Raw genomic sequence first — 12195 nt, 5'->3', positions numbered from 1 at the left:
ATTGATTTATTATTAAAATAGAAGTTGGAAAAAAAATATTCTTAGAGGCACCCTATCATATATATCAAGATTAAACTAATTGTATTTGTCAATATTCTTCTAGACTACAATCTTCTTTATAAACAGACGTATTCAACTTCTCCAAACTTTGTTTATTAATTTGATTGCCTACCTCTGGAAGGGATGGTTTATTTATTGTCAAGGTGAAAAACCAGCCAAATATTCTTGATCAAGCTCTCAAGTCCCTTGATTTCTGATAAGTTGGAACTACATAAGATGACAAAGCCTAGAAACATAGGAGCTATGACTAAACAATACATGAAGAAATGAAAGCAAAATCATTGACAGTTTGATACTCCCTCCGTCCACTAATTCATGACCTAAGGAGCAAAACACGGGTTTTAAGAAAAAGTGTATTTTTATTAGTTGAGTGGAGAAATGGACCCACAATTAATGTATTGTTTATTAGTTGAGTGGAGAAAAAGTGTATTGTTTTGGGACCCACCAATTAAATATAAATAAAAACTTACTAAAAATGGATAGGCCTTAAGTTGGTGGACGTCCCAAAAAGGAAAGAATGCCTTGAATTAGTGGACGGAGGGAGTAATATTTATCCATGATTGAAGCACGCAGTCAATGAAAGCCTCATAACCAGGGGCGGAGGGGTCCATTTTAAAAAAAAATAAAAATAATAATTAAATTTAAAAAATAATAAATAAATTAAAACTAAATTAAAGATAAATAATAATCATTAACACAAGTATAAATATCTTTTAAATTACAAAAATACATTCCGTTCATACAAAACAACTTCAAAAAATCAAGATGGATAAAACTTGAGATTTTGGCAAATAAAATCATGAACTATTTCAAATTAACAATTTTAATGTGACTTTTAAAATATGACAAATTAAATCACCATCTTTTCAATTTTTGCAATTTCGTCCCTCGCAAATTTTTCTGATCGTCGGATTGTTGACTTGGAAATTTTGTGGATTAATTCTCCACGTAATATTCATGTTACGAAAATAGTTTGCAATAAAATTATACTAAATATTGAAAAATATGGTGCAAATACAGGATACATCCCTTGCTTATTTAAAGAATTTTTTAATTAAAACTGTACGAAACAACGTCGTTTGGGCCTCACAAAAATTGTAAGAAGATAAAATCATATTATTTTATTTTAAAACTAAAATTACGAAAATATACCTACTACTACCTCCATCCCGCTCCAAATGTCTCCTTTCTTTTGGGCACGGAAATTAAGAAATGTGTATAAAGTAGATAAAGTGAGTATAAAGTAGATAAAGTGGGTTGTTAAAAATTATTTAAATATTGAGTATAGAGATATAGTATATTGCCATAAAACAATGAGATATTTGGAGTGGGACAACCCAAAATAAAAAATTGGACATTTGGAGTGGGAAGGAGGGAGTACTCCTGCCCCACCCCTAGCTCCGCCCCTGACCCTAAGCTCTTTGCCACCACATTACTCTTGGTGAGTCTCCACCAACCAGAACTTTCTAGCAAGTAACTCCAAACATACATAAGAAAAAGTCAAATAAAAAAAGAGCAGAGAAAGAGAGAGAGAGAGAGAGAGATGGAGGAAGAAAAGGTTGTAAGCCATTACTGGGGAGAAACTCCAGAAGACGAGTACTACAAAGAGCAGGGCATCAAATCAAGCAACTTGTACTACGCAGCACCCAGTGGCCTAACCCTATTCACCAAATCCTGGCAGCCAATCGAATCCGGCCGCCCTCCACGCGGCATCATCTGTATGGTCCACGGCTATGGCAATGACATCAGCTGGACCTTTCAGGCCACCCCAATCTTCCTCGCCCAGAACGGATTCGCCTGCTTCGCCCTCGACCTCCACGGCCACGGCCGCTCCCAAGGCCTCAAAGCCTACGTCCCAAACGTCGATGTCGTCGTCCACGACTCTCTCTCCTTCTTTGACTTCGTTTCAGCCCAAGATCCAATTTTCCAGAAAACCCCTAAATTCCTGTACGGCGAGTCCATGGGCGGCGCCATCTGCTTGCTGATGCATTTCAAGAGGCCCGAGTTCTTCAAAGGCGCCATCTTGATGGCGCCCATGTGCAAGATCTCGGACAAGGTGAAGCCCAAATGGCCGATTCCGGAGATCCTGACGGCGGTGGCGAGGTTCGCGCCGACGCTGGCGATCGTGCCGACGGTGGATCTGCTGGATAAATCGGTGAAGGTGGCGGAGAAGAAGATAATCGCGGCGATGAACCCGATGAGGTATAGAGGGAAGCCGAGATTGGGGACGGTGGTGGAGCTGATTAGGGTTACGGAATACGTGAGTGGGCGATTGAGGGATGTTGAGATTCCGCTTGTGGTGATGCATGGGGATGCTGACGTGGTAACAGATCCGGATGTGAGCAGAGAGCTGTATGAATCGGCGAGGAGCAAGGACAAGAGCATCAAGATTTATGAGGGGATGATGCATTCTTTGGGGAAACTGATGAAAATATTGCGGCTGTTCGAGCTGATATTATCACTTGGTTGAACCACAGATGTGATTGAATTCTATACTCGATCATGTAATGTATTCCAACAATCTACATTCATTCTCTACTTTTATGTGTTTCTCGTCTTCAAACAAGATCTCATCTACTTCTTCCACTTCCACAACATACAAAATAAAAAATCTATACTTCCAGAATCATAAACTAGAAAAATAACAGAAGCTCCGTGAAGAAGAAGAATGGATCGTATGAATCAAGAAAAGCTCAAAAAAAGAATGGAGATCATATCATATGAATCAAGAAAAGCTCAAAATAATAAAGAAGAAATGGATCCTCCCTCAAAAAAAGAAGAAGAAATAGATCCATATGAAAAAAAGGAAAAAAATAAAAGGTCCCACCGAGACTTGAACTCGGGTTACTGGATTCAGAGTCCAATGTCCTAACCACTAGACCATGGGACCATGTTGGTATAGAATGTATTAAAAATTTTATAAAGCTTGTCAACACTGTCTCATACGTATACATATCCAAAAAAAGAAGGCTTAATAGCCGAAAAATACACGAACTATCACCGAATTTGCATATTGCACATCACCTTTAAAATTAACTTCAGAATACATGAACTTTTGATTTAATTGTAAATTGCACACGCGTTGACCACCACCTTGATCGGTGTTGACGTGGCTCCCGGACTTTGCAAACGTGGACACACCGGAGATGTAGTAAAACGACGTCGTTTTGTAAGATCTTTTAAATTAAAAAAAGAAAAAAAGAAAAAAAAAACTTTGCTGCCAGTGGACGATGTAGTCGTGGCGGAAGAAGCTTTTTCTGCTTAGGCCGTCGACTATGATGACACCAATTGCTGGATTTCACTGTTTCAACTTTTTCTCCAAATGGGACTTCATGTTAATCTTGTAGCAGATCGCCCATATGAATCCAAGAGTTCACAATAGAAATGCAAGAAAACCCCAATTTCCCATCTCTACATACAGATTTGAAAATTTAGCCATAAAATTCAACCTGAAATTGGAGCATGAGCCAGAAAATAATGGTACAGAATCGAGCCCTAGATCTTCAGTTCCCGATGACCACCGAGCCCTAGATCTTCCATCCCCCACAATCGACGCCGCCTCTGCAATCGGCGTCGTCGGTCTTCCATCCCTCACAATCGAATCCGCCTCTGCAATCGACGTCGTCGATCTTCCATCCCCCACAATCGACGCCGCCTCTGTAAAATTCCCAAATCCAGAACCACAGTCGTTGACTCTCTCTCTCTCTCTCTCTCTCTCTCTCTGAGTCAACCACCTCCCTTTCCTTCCCTCTCTCTGTTTTCCTCTCTCGATTCCCGCAACTCCGGCGCGGCGGTAATTCGCCGTTCTTCCATTGGTCGGCGGTGCTGGTGAAGTTTTGAGGAAGGAGAGAGAGACAATTTTTTTAAGGCGTGAATGAGAGGAATAAAAACGATGTCGTTTTTTATTTTTTATGACACGTGTAATGCCACGCATTTTGCCACCATATAAATAAAGTCCCGTATCCATCTTAAATAGCCGGAATTCTCGCCGGTGCTTTACAATAATCAAAAGTCATGTATCTGGAGCTAATTTTAAAAGTGTGTGCAAGAAATTTGGGATGTCTTATCGGCTATTAACCCAAAAAAGAAAAACATTAACACATGCGGATGCGAATTATAAGGTAAACATTATTTTTGTTTTTCTTGATTAAACAATTTACTCAGTTTAAGTAAAACTGATATTACTAGAAAAACAAGTTATGTTAGCAACTCAAGCCATTTACAAGCATAAATACCAACTACAAGGCGAGGTGAGCAACAGGGTAAGTTGCAATGATACCAACAAGTAGGAAATATATATATAAACTGAAGATGCGATGATCACTATATTTGTTTTGTTTATGTCACGGAACTCTATAAAAGCTATACAGAAGGAGAAAACAAGTGATTTGCCTCTGTATACATGTACTGCAAATCTGTTGCCAAAAATCTATGCTGTATTCTAAGGCTAATCATTTCCAGTGAATGCTAGCTATCAAGCTTCAAAAAATGCTGTAAATTGTTAGCATGTGAAAGAATATGGAAAGAATAACCCTAGTCAGAAAAGTCTTAATCAACCCTGAATAGATACTTCAAATCTTCCACAGTGAGCCGAGTTTGTCGACCACCAGTCTCGTCCTCACCGAAGGCAGATGCAACCATCTCTCTCTTCCTTTCCTGAATAATATCAGAGTCCACAGAATCACAACATCGCCCAAGGAATGCTTGAATTACATAAAGCGGATGATATTATTCCAAATAAAGGAGGTACCTGCAAGGCCAAAATGCGATCTTCTACTGTGTCCTTCACAGTCAGCCGATAAACTGAAACAGGGCGTGTCTGCCCGATACGATGTGCTCTATCTATAGCTTGATCTTCAGTCGTTGGATTCCACCAGAGGTCCAGGAGGATGACGTGGCAAGCAGCCACCATGTTCAATCCAAGACTAGCAGCTTTCAAAGACATTATCATGACAGAAACCTAGCACAAAGTTTGAGAATACATCACTTGAAACTTGCAAAAAACTAAACTAATAGATAGCATGCCAAAAGAGTGAAAACCTGGGGAAGACTTTTAAAATCTTTCACTGCCTTGTCTCTGGCAGAAATAGGCATTGTTCCGTCAAGTCTGCGGTATTGAATGGATGAACTTTTCAAATAATCCTCAAGCAAATCCAACATCCTTGTCCACTGGGAAAACACAATTGCCTTCTCCCCCGCAACCTGACCAGAACTCTGAGAAATCTGTTTTATGTCTGGAGTTCCATTCTTTCCCACTGAATCACAACCATGCAACAAATCTGAACCGCAACATCCTTCATTAGGTTCTAAAGAACTCAATGTTAAGGCAGGATCATGTGGCTTAGACAAAGACTTCAAGAGCTCCAGAGCAGCTTTAATTTTGGAAGAACCTTCTGGATAGCTTGAAGAGCAAGACTCCGAAACTTTAGCAAGCTCAGAATCAGAGCACTTGAATGTGTGGTTATTTTCTGGATTTGGGTTATTTGATATAGCATCCCGTAGTGTGGTACTAGAAAATATGTGTGACGAAGTCAGACGAATTTTGCAATTCTTGTTGGGACATTGGGTGTCATCACCAATCATATGCTCACAAATGCACTGGTTGCAAAAGACATGGCCACAGACAGTTACTACAGCATCTTCAGGTGGATCCTGAAACATATCCGCAGTATTAAGATTCATACAAAACATGTCCTCTGCAGTACAACTCAAAGACTTCCAATAGCAACACTTAAAGCAAAAGAGCTGATGACAAATCTTTATACTTACACTGCATATCCCACAAATTGCCAAAGAGCCTTCCAAACAATTCAGAAGGAAGATGTTTTTCTCCAGGGGAAAATTCTTAGCCATCTCAATGGAGGAGGTCATCTGTGAAGTAGAACTGAACCCCCTAACAAGAAGAGGGTGGTCACAAGCCTGTCGAAGCCGCAGAAGCATTAATAATATATTCACATAGTTCTGTTTGACCGTCCCTGCTTTTGCATATTCCTGCCAAGAACAGCAACAGAGGTCAAGGAGTTATAAAAAATTACCAAAGATACGTGTATACAAAATTATATTTGACAGTATTGTTAACGTACTGCAAATTGGGCCTGTGAATTAGCCTCGAGTCTGCAATAGAAATCGCGCTCCTCCATGGAGAAATCAATCCTTTTCAATTCTATAGTTTTCGGTGGAAGATCAATAATTGGTTGTCCATCAATATAAGTACCTGGATCAAAGTTACCATTAAAACAACATTAAGCTCCAGAGAGATGCTTATTCATTCAAGTGGAAATTTTCCACATTTCAGTAGAACCGGAAAGCCTATCTGGGCCACTGCATTTCTAATCCTATGTTTTCGAATTCAACTGCACAACAAGAAAAAAAAGGGCAGAATTCTCTTCTAATTTAACCTGAAAATATAAACTTACGCATGCTAAGCTTGTTCAGCTTCATTGCAGAAGGTGAGATAATAGAGAGTGCCCAAGAAAACTAAATGAAATAAATTTTGCAAGTTTAAAGCACACTTGACCTCCTTCCATGACTCGTGAAAGAGCAGTTAGAGGATAGAGATTTTCTTACCTTTCGTCCGACGCAGCATGATAGTCTTCAGCACTGCTTGCAGTTTTTTGTACCCAACCCTTGGATTCCTATGAATTGGTGACTTAATATGCTCACAGAAAGTCTTAAAAGTAGCATACGGTTCGTGCCTGAGAAATCTAAAGTAGCTATAAAGATCATCTATTGCATTCTGAATTGGTGTCCCAGATAAGCACCACCTACGCTTAGCACGAAGTCCCCAGCAAGCCCTAGCTACTTGAGTTCTGTGGTTTTTGATGGTTTGAGCCTCATCCAATACAACCCTATACCATCCAACCTTGGCAAGAGGGCCAGAAATAATTTCAAATAATTCATTGTCGATTTGTTTCTTACTCTTCTTACTCCTAGCAGACTTCTTAGAGGATGCAGTTTCAACTAACTTCCTCTTTTTATTAGATGAGTATCCTTTGAAAGGGGAACGGAATTGATCATCTTTCTCATCAACAACAGGCTGCTTTGGCACCTCCATGCTAACAATAGCATATGTTGTAATCACCACATCATACTTAGCAAGCTCAAGAGGATCCTTGATGCGGCTGCTTCCATGGTAGACTAGAACAGAAAGATCAGCTTCCCTAGTCACTTTATTATGCAACTCTTCAGACCATTGCCGGAGAACACTTGTTGGACATACAATAAGGGTCCCAGCAGGTGGTCTGCCCTTGGTTTGTAGGTTAGTCGTACCACCATTCTCACGAGTATCCTCCACATAGTAATTTTCAGGAGCTCCATTGTCCTCGTCCACATCACACATCTTCATTTGACATTGTCCCATATTAGCTATCGGTGCTTTAGAAGAAGGTGACCTCTCTTTTAATATCAATGCAATAGTTGACACTGTCTTCCCAAGTCCCTGCCATAATGGAAATAAGACATTAATGCCTATGATTGATTACATATCCTCTAGAAAGAAAAGACCATAAAGGCAACCTGATCATCCGCAAGAATCCCACCAGAACAACACGCACCTTTCGTCTCTTTGTTAACCATCCAGGATAAAGCAATTCGCTGCCCAGAAACTCAACCAGAGTCAGTAGGGATTCAGCAAACTATTTAAGAGTACACGCTTGGACAATGAAAAGCTATCCATTCGAGAATAAACATAAAGTGAATCATAGAGCAATATATTTCACAAACAAATGTCTCAAATAATTATAAATATGCTAATTAAGCTACACATAAACGATAACAGGTGTTCATTGAAGCTAAATTTCAATGTTGTTAAAAAGATCAATAAACCCAAAACCTTTTATGTTCATACAACAATAAGCACAAATTGCCATCTAGGTAGCGCAGTGGATGATAGCAATTGGCATCCGTGGATGAAGAGAACTCATTATAAACTAGTAAAGAGTATTAACAAGAATTTAATTGCAGGAAGGATGACAATACAAAGTAAAAACAGAGTCTTAAAAATTCAGGGCAACATCATCTCTCACAAGTCCCCCCATTCACCAAAATCACTACTCCTCATGAATCTAAACTTGTCAGGTGTGTCTCTATCCCTGGAAGAGCCAAAAAACCAAGTAGAGAACTTCATACCTGGTGCTTCAGTAGAGTCACAGCCAATCCATCAGGTGGAATAGCTTCTGATTTTGGCTGAGCAAGATCCTGTAACATGTGAAAAGCTTCTCCATAGTCAATTATCCAAAAAAATGTGAAACTATGAACTTTCATCATAGGAAAGGCATGGATTATAGAATCACCTGCACAGCAACTCGAAAAATAACCCGTTCATCATTTGGTCTAAGCCTTGAATGTCCCAAGGCCATCTGCTCAACAGGGTCTGTCGATGAAGAATATTGCGAAGCAGCAAACAACTTTCCATTTAATCTAACAGGATTTGAGGCTGCTGGTGGTGTACTCATATCCTCAAGAATACAAACATCGGGGTCATCATCGAGATTTATAAGCTCTACCATGTTACTTTGAACCCTTTGGTAACTGATGTTAGGAAGATAAAAACCGTTGAACTCTGAGACCTCATTTTCCGTCTTTTGACAATTCATTTCTGCCTTAACTGAAGCCAATGGCCACATGCCTGGTTGACATGACGCGAGAAGAGCAGAATTACCATCACAAGCACCAATAGCTAATTTTTGGGTGTTAGTCTGATCAACCATGCCCCGAGGAAGGAAATCGCTCTTCAAAAGTATGCCCTCTTTTACATCCTTTTTGCAGGAAACATAGTCCTCACAAGAAATCGAAGAGAAGGAATCAGATGAAGACCATTTTATACCTTTTGAGGGCAGCTTACTCTCACCCCCATGATATTTCCTACGGACTATGTCAATTACTTCAGATGCTGTAGAAAGGAACTTATTAGATGTAAATGACTCCACATTTTTCTTGACCTTGATATCACCTCCTGGCTTACTGAAGATGCATGATAAAGAATCATGAGGAATATTTTTTGACTCTTCCTGCAATGTACTCATGTCACTGCAATAGCTAAATCCAACTTGGCCATTTAAGGAAACACTGCTACCACTCCCACATTCAGGTGTGTGGTGTCCGAAGTGAGAACCAGGCACATCCACATAAGGCATTACAGAAACGAAGTCGCCACTATAATTTTCTCCTTCATCCATAGTATTGACCATCCTACCTCCATCACAAGCTAAGGACTGAAAACCAGAACTAAGAGAAGCATAGGATGGATCATCTGAGCCGAAAAGGTGCATGCCACCATTTTCAGGAATAAAAACTGGAATGTCCGCTGTATTAATTTCACAAGAACTGGACTCAGTATGGGAAACGTCCAGAGAAATCCTATCTCCATCAATAACTGAGGCATCCTCCATGTCTGCAGCATAAGTATGATGGTTAGTTTTTCATAAGTGTCTTGTGCTATCTACAAACAATATCAAAACCTAGTAACTTTTTCTAACAAAAACATTCAAAATATATTCTTGATGTTTGAAAATTAATAATATCAGCAGAAACAGAAGAAAAACACTAGAATGAAGCATTAAGCCAAAACTTACTTTCAAAATGAAAATCAAGCCTAGAGCATCCAATCAGGTCCTTATCATGGTTCATGTCAATATCAGCAGAAGACCCTCCATCATGAGTAACATGACTGGTACCATACAAACACAATGGGTCACTATGGTTGGACATCCCAGATAGAGCTCTGCCACCATCATTTTGGCTGTATGATGATGGAGTCTGGGGACCACCAACCATACAACTATAAGATAGGCCATTTTCTTGAACAGATATACTGTCAGAGACAGTTCTAGAGCAGCTGTGCTCAACAATACCGAACTGCGAAGAAGGTTCTCGAGTACCAGCGCCCACAATGGCAGAAGAAGTCCCTACAGATTCGGAGATGCCATCTGAACTTCCAGTCCTAGAATCTGAGGCTTCAGAGTTGTGTGAGGGTGATAGTACACCAGATCCTGGTATCTCAGCTTTTGACAAGAATATATCATTTGAATTCGGAACACCTATCAGACATAAAATTGTACTTGGAAAATAAGGTATTTATTGCAAGGTGCAGTTGATCATCATCATTTCGCTTTAGAACCAAATGTATAATCTCAATAAAACAACACGCCCAAATTTCCAAAATATACCCAGAAAGATCGGTCTAATATGAACAGTGCAAACAAATTTCCCAGAAAGAAAAAACAAAATCACAAAGCTAAAAGACTGCTTACCAACCTTGTGGGACATCAATAGAAGATAGATCTTCCACTATATTACCCTGCAAATTAACAACAAACGGAATCACGAATCACCTAAAAGGTTATAACAGTGAAGCAAATCTTCAACAGAGAATTGAAGATTATAATTTAATCTAGATTGTAGAAGCAGACAAGCACTCTAACAGGGAGCATCGAGAAGATACAAGAGAGAGAACAGAGATGAAACATGGGATGAATTAATGTGTAATGATGTCACAAACCACTTCATTATTTGTTTACAAAGAGGGAGACTTGATAGCAATTACACTGCAGGCACTTAATTAACCAAAGAACTGATGCTTTCATCTTTTTTATTTTCCTCATTTCAATATCCATGCATAATGGCATTCTGCACATAGTGAAAGACCAGGCAAAGTGAAGTAATTCTATATCTCAAATTAGTAAATGTCGTCCACTTCTACAAACTATTACGAGGAGAATTGTCCTTTGTATGAAGATGACAGAACTCAAACTGACCGAAATGGCTTCTTTCACATTACCTGGTAAATTTAAATTCAGAAAAAAGAAAGGATTTTCTCATGAGTTTAAGAACTCGTGGAAGTTCCAGCTAAGTTAATCTCAATTTCAGGTGGTTGAGACACTGGTGCGATAAATTCTGCCGCACAATCAGATTAATACATGATATGCATAAATACTCTTGTATAGAAATATTAGACATGCAGTTGCATATAATTCACATCATCAAACATAACGCCAAACTCCTTCTAACACACTTGACGAAATACAAGAAATAAGTCAAAACAGATTAATCCGGAGTGAATGAACTTGCATAAAGTCAATTACACAGTAATTCATGGACAATGGACCGCCATATCACCCACTGCTCCAAATAGCAAGTGTTTAGGAGCAATAATCTATTAAATGAAGGAAAACAGCAAGTGATCACCAACGTCTACTTCCAATCCATTCAATAAATACACTTCACAGTTAGCAATTCCAATTATGCAAGTAGAAATTGACCAACGAACCACAAAAAAATTATGAAAGATAACCTGCGAAGGCGAAGCGGGCGGCGCACCCATGACTCTCCAGAAAGAGTCGAAATCGATGTAAACGTCGTCGCACTCATCGTCCGCGCTAAACATCTCATCCATAATCCCAGACGATCCCCCCTCAGCGTCCGCCTTCATCATCTCAATTTCCACCCTTATCGACCAAAACAATCAAACCCTAATTTTCCCACCAAAAAGAAGTAAATTCCAACTCCTATTATGGGGCGCACGGGCATGCACCAGCGTCAACGTATTTCTACAGCGGGAGTCAATAGAAGATGCCAATCGATTGCCAACCAGAAAATTCAGCGAAATTGCTACGAAGATTTAAGCAGAATTTCAGATTTTTGAAAGACTTAAAGATGAAAAGGGCTGCAACTGCAGCGAGGGCGTAGGTTGAAGAAGATTTTGATTTCTAATGCGCGCAGCGGGATTAAAAAGGGGGGGCGTAGGTTAAGGACTTTGAATTTCCTTATTGGAGTATACTTCTGACTAATCTGCTCCGCAATATTTAAAAATTAATTTTATTGGTGTCGTGATTTTAATTTTTAAGCTTTAAACCTATCTTATTCTAAAGTTTTAACGTACGCCGCTTTGTCTTTTTTCCCGTTAGGAAGGGGAAAGTCACCGGCTTCTTGCGTCACATGCATGCTTTTTTAAATCATTCATTGCCTTGTTATTGAAGGAAACTTTATTTAATTACAAAACTTACCATCAACAAATCAAATTCACTTCACATGTTTAAATTTTTAGTCCTTGCAAATCAATTTGGAATCTCTGCCTTGTTAATTTCATCCTCCTGTCTTTCATAATGCACTCTACAAAATTTAGCATTGGATCTATAA

The 12195-nt window shown here is 39.3% G+C and overlaps 2 protein-coding genes and 1 non-coding gene across 4 annotated transcripts; 1 reads left to right on the top strand and 2 right to left on the bottom strand.

The window, feature by feature from the left end:
- The first annotated feature begins 1511 nt into the window (after positions 1-1511).
- Positions 1512-2623, top strand: LOC130985541 (caffeoylshikimate esterase). The gene is given in 2 exon segments (XM_057908564.1): positions 1512-2468; positions 2471-2623. Coding segments are annotated over 2 exon segments (942 nt in total). The 5' UTR covers positions 1512-1603; the 3' UTR covers positions 2548-2623.
- Positions 2624-2878: 255 nt separating this feature from the next.
- On the bottom strand, positions 2879-2950 carry TRNAQ-CUG (transfer RNA glutamine (anticodon CUG)). Its single transcript has one exon. It is a non-coding gene; the product is annotated as a tRNA-Gln (tRNA).
- Positions 2951-4333: 1383 nt separating this feature from the next.
- Positions 4334-11805, bottom strand: LOC130985539 (helicase-like transcription factor CHR28). 2 transcript variants are annotated; one of them, XM_057908561.1, is made up of 12 exons: positions 11351-11805; positions 10315-10357; positions 9633-10097; positions 8352-9451; positions 8188-8256; positions 7576-7653; positions 6628-7498; positions 6144-6274; positions 5830-6051; positions 5101-5712; positions 4811-5020; positions 4334-4716 (listed from the first exon to the last, which is right to left on the bottom strand). In XM_057908561.1, the coding sequence occupies exons 1-12, from the start codon at positions 11489-11491 to the stop codon at positions 4609-4611; spliced, it is 4050 nt and encodes a 1349-aa protein (XP_057764544.1). In that variant the 5' UTR covers positions 11492-11805; the 3' UTR covers positions 4334-4608. The 2 variants fall into 2 exon arrangements, with proteins under 2 accessions (XP_057764544.1, XP_057764545.1); XM_057908562.1 differs by having other exon boundaries at positions 10311-10357; positions 11351-11492.
- Between the last annotated feature and the right edge of the window lie 390 nt (positions 11806-12195).

The sequence above is a fragment of the Salvia miltiorrhiza genome, chromosome 5, assembly GCF_028751815.1.
Source record: "Salvia miltiorrhiza cultivar Shanhuang (shh) chromosome 5, IMPLAD_Smil_shh, whole genome shotgun sequence".
Taxonomy (NCBI): Eukaryota; Viridiplantae; Streptophyta; class Magnoliopsida; order Lamiales; family Lamiaceae; genus Salvia; species Salvia miltiorrhiza.
The sequence above is the reverse complement of the archived record's forward strand: the minus strand, read 5'-3'. Positions and strand labels throughout refer to the sequence as shown.

Excerpts from the sequence above, each read along its gene's own strand:
- LOC130985539 (XM_057908561.1), bottom strand. The coding sequence starts at position 11,491 with ATGATGAAGGCGGACGCTGAGGGGGGATCGTCTGGGATTATGGATGAG. Across the intron at positions 10,358-11,350 it reads CGCCCGCTTCGCCTTCGCAG|GGTAATATAGTGGAAGATCT; the intron begins GTTATCTTTCAT and ends GTTAATTTGCAG. Across the intron at positions 5,713-5,829 it reads CAATTTGTGGGATATGCAGT|GATCCACCTGAAGATGCTGT; the intron begins GTAAGTATAAAG and ends GATATGTTTCAG.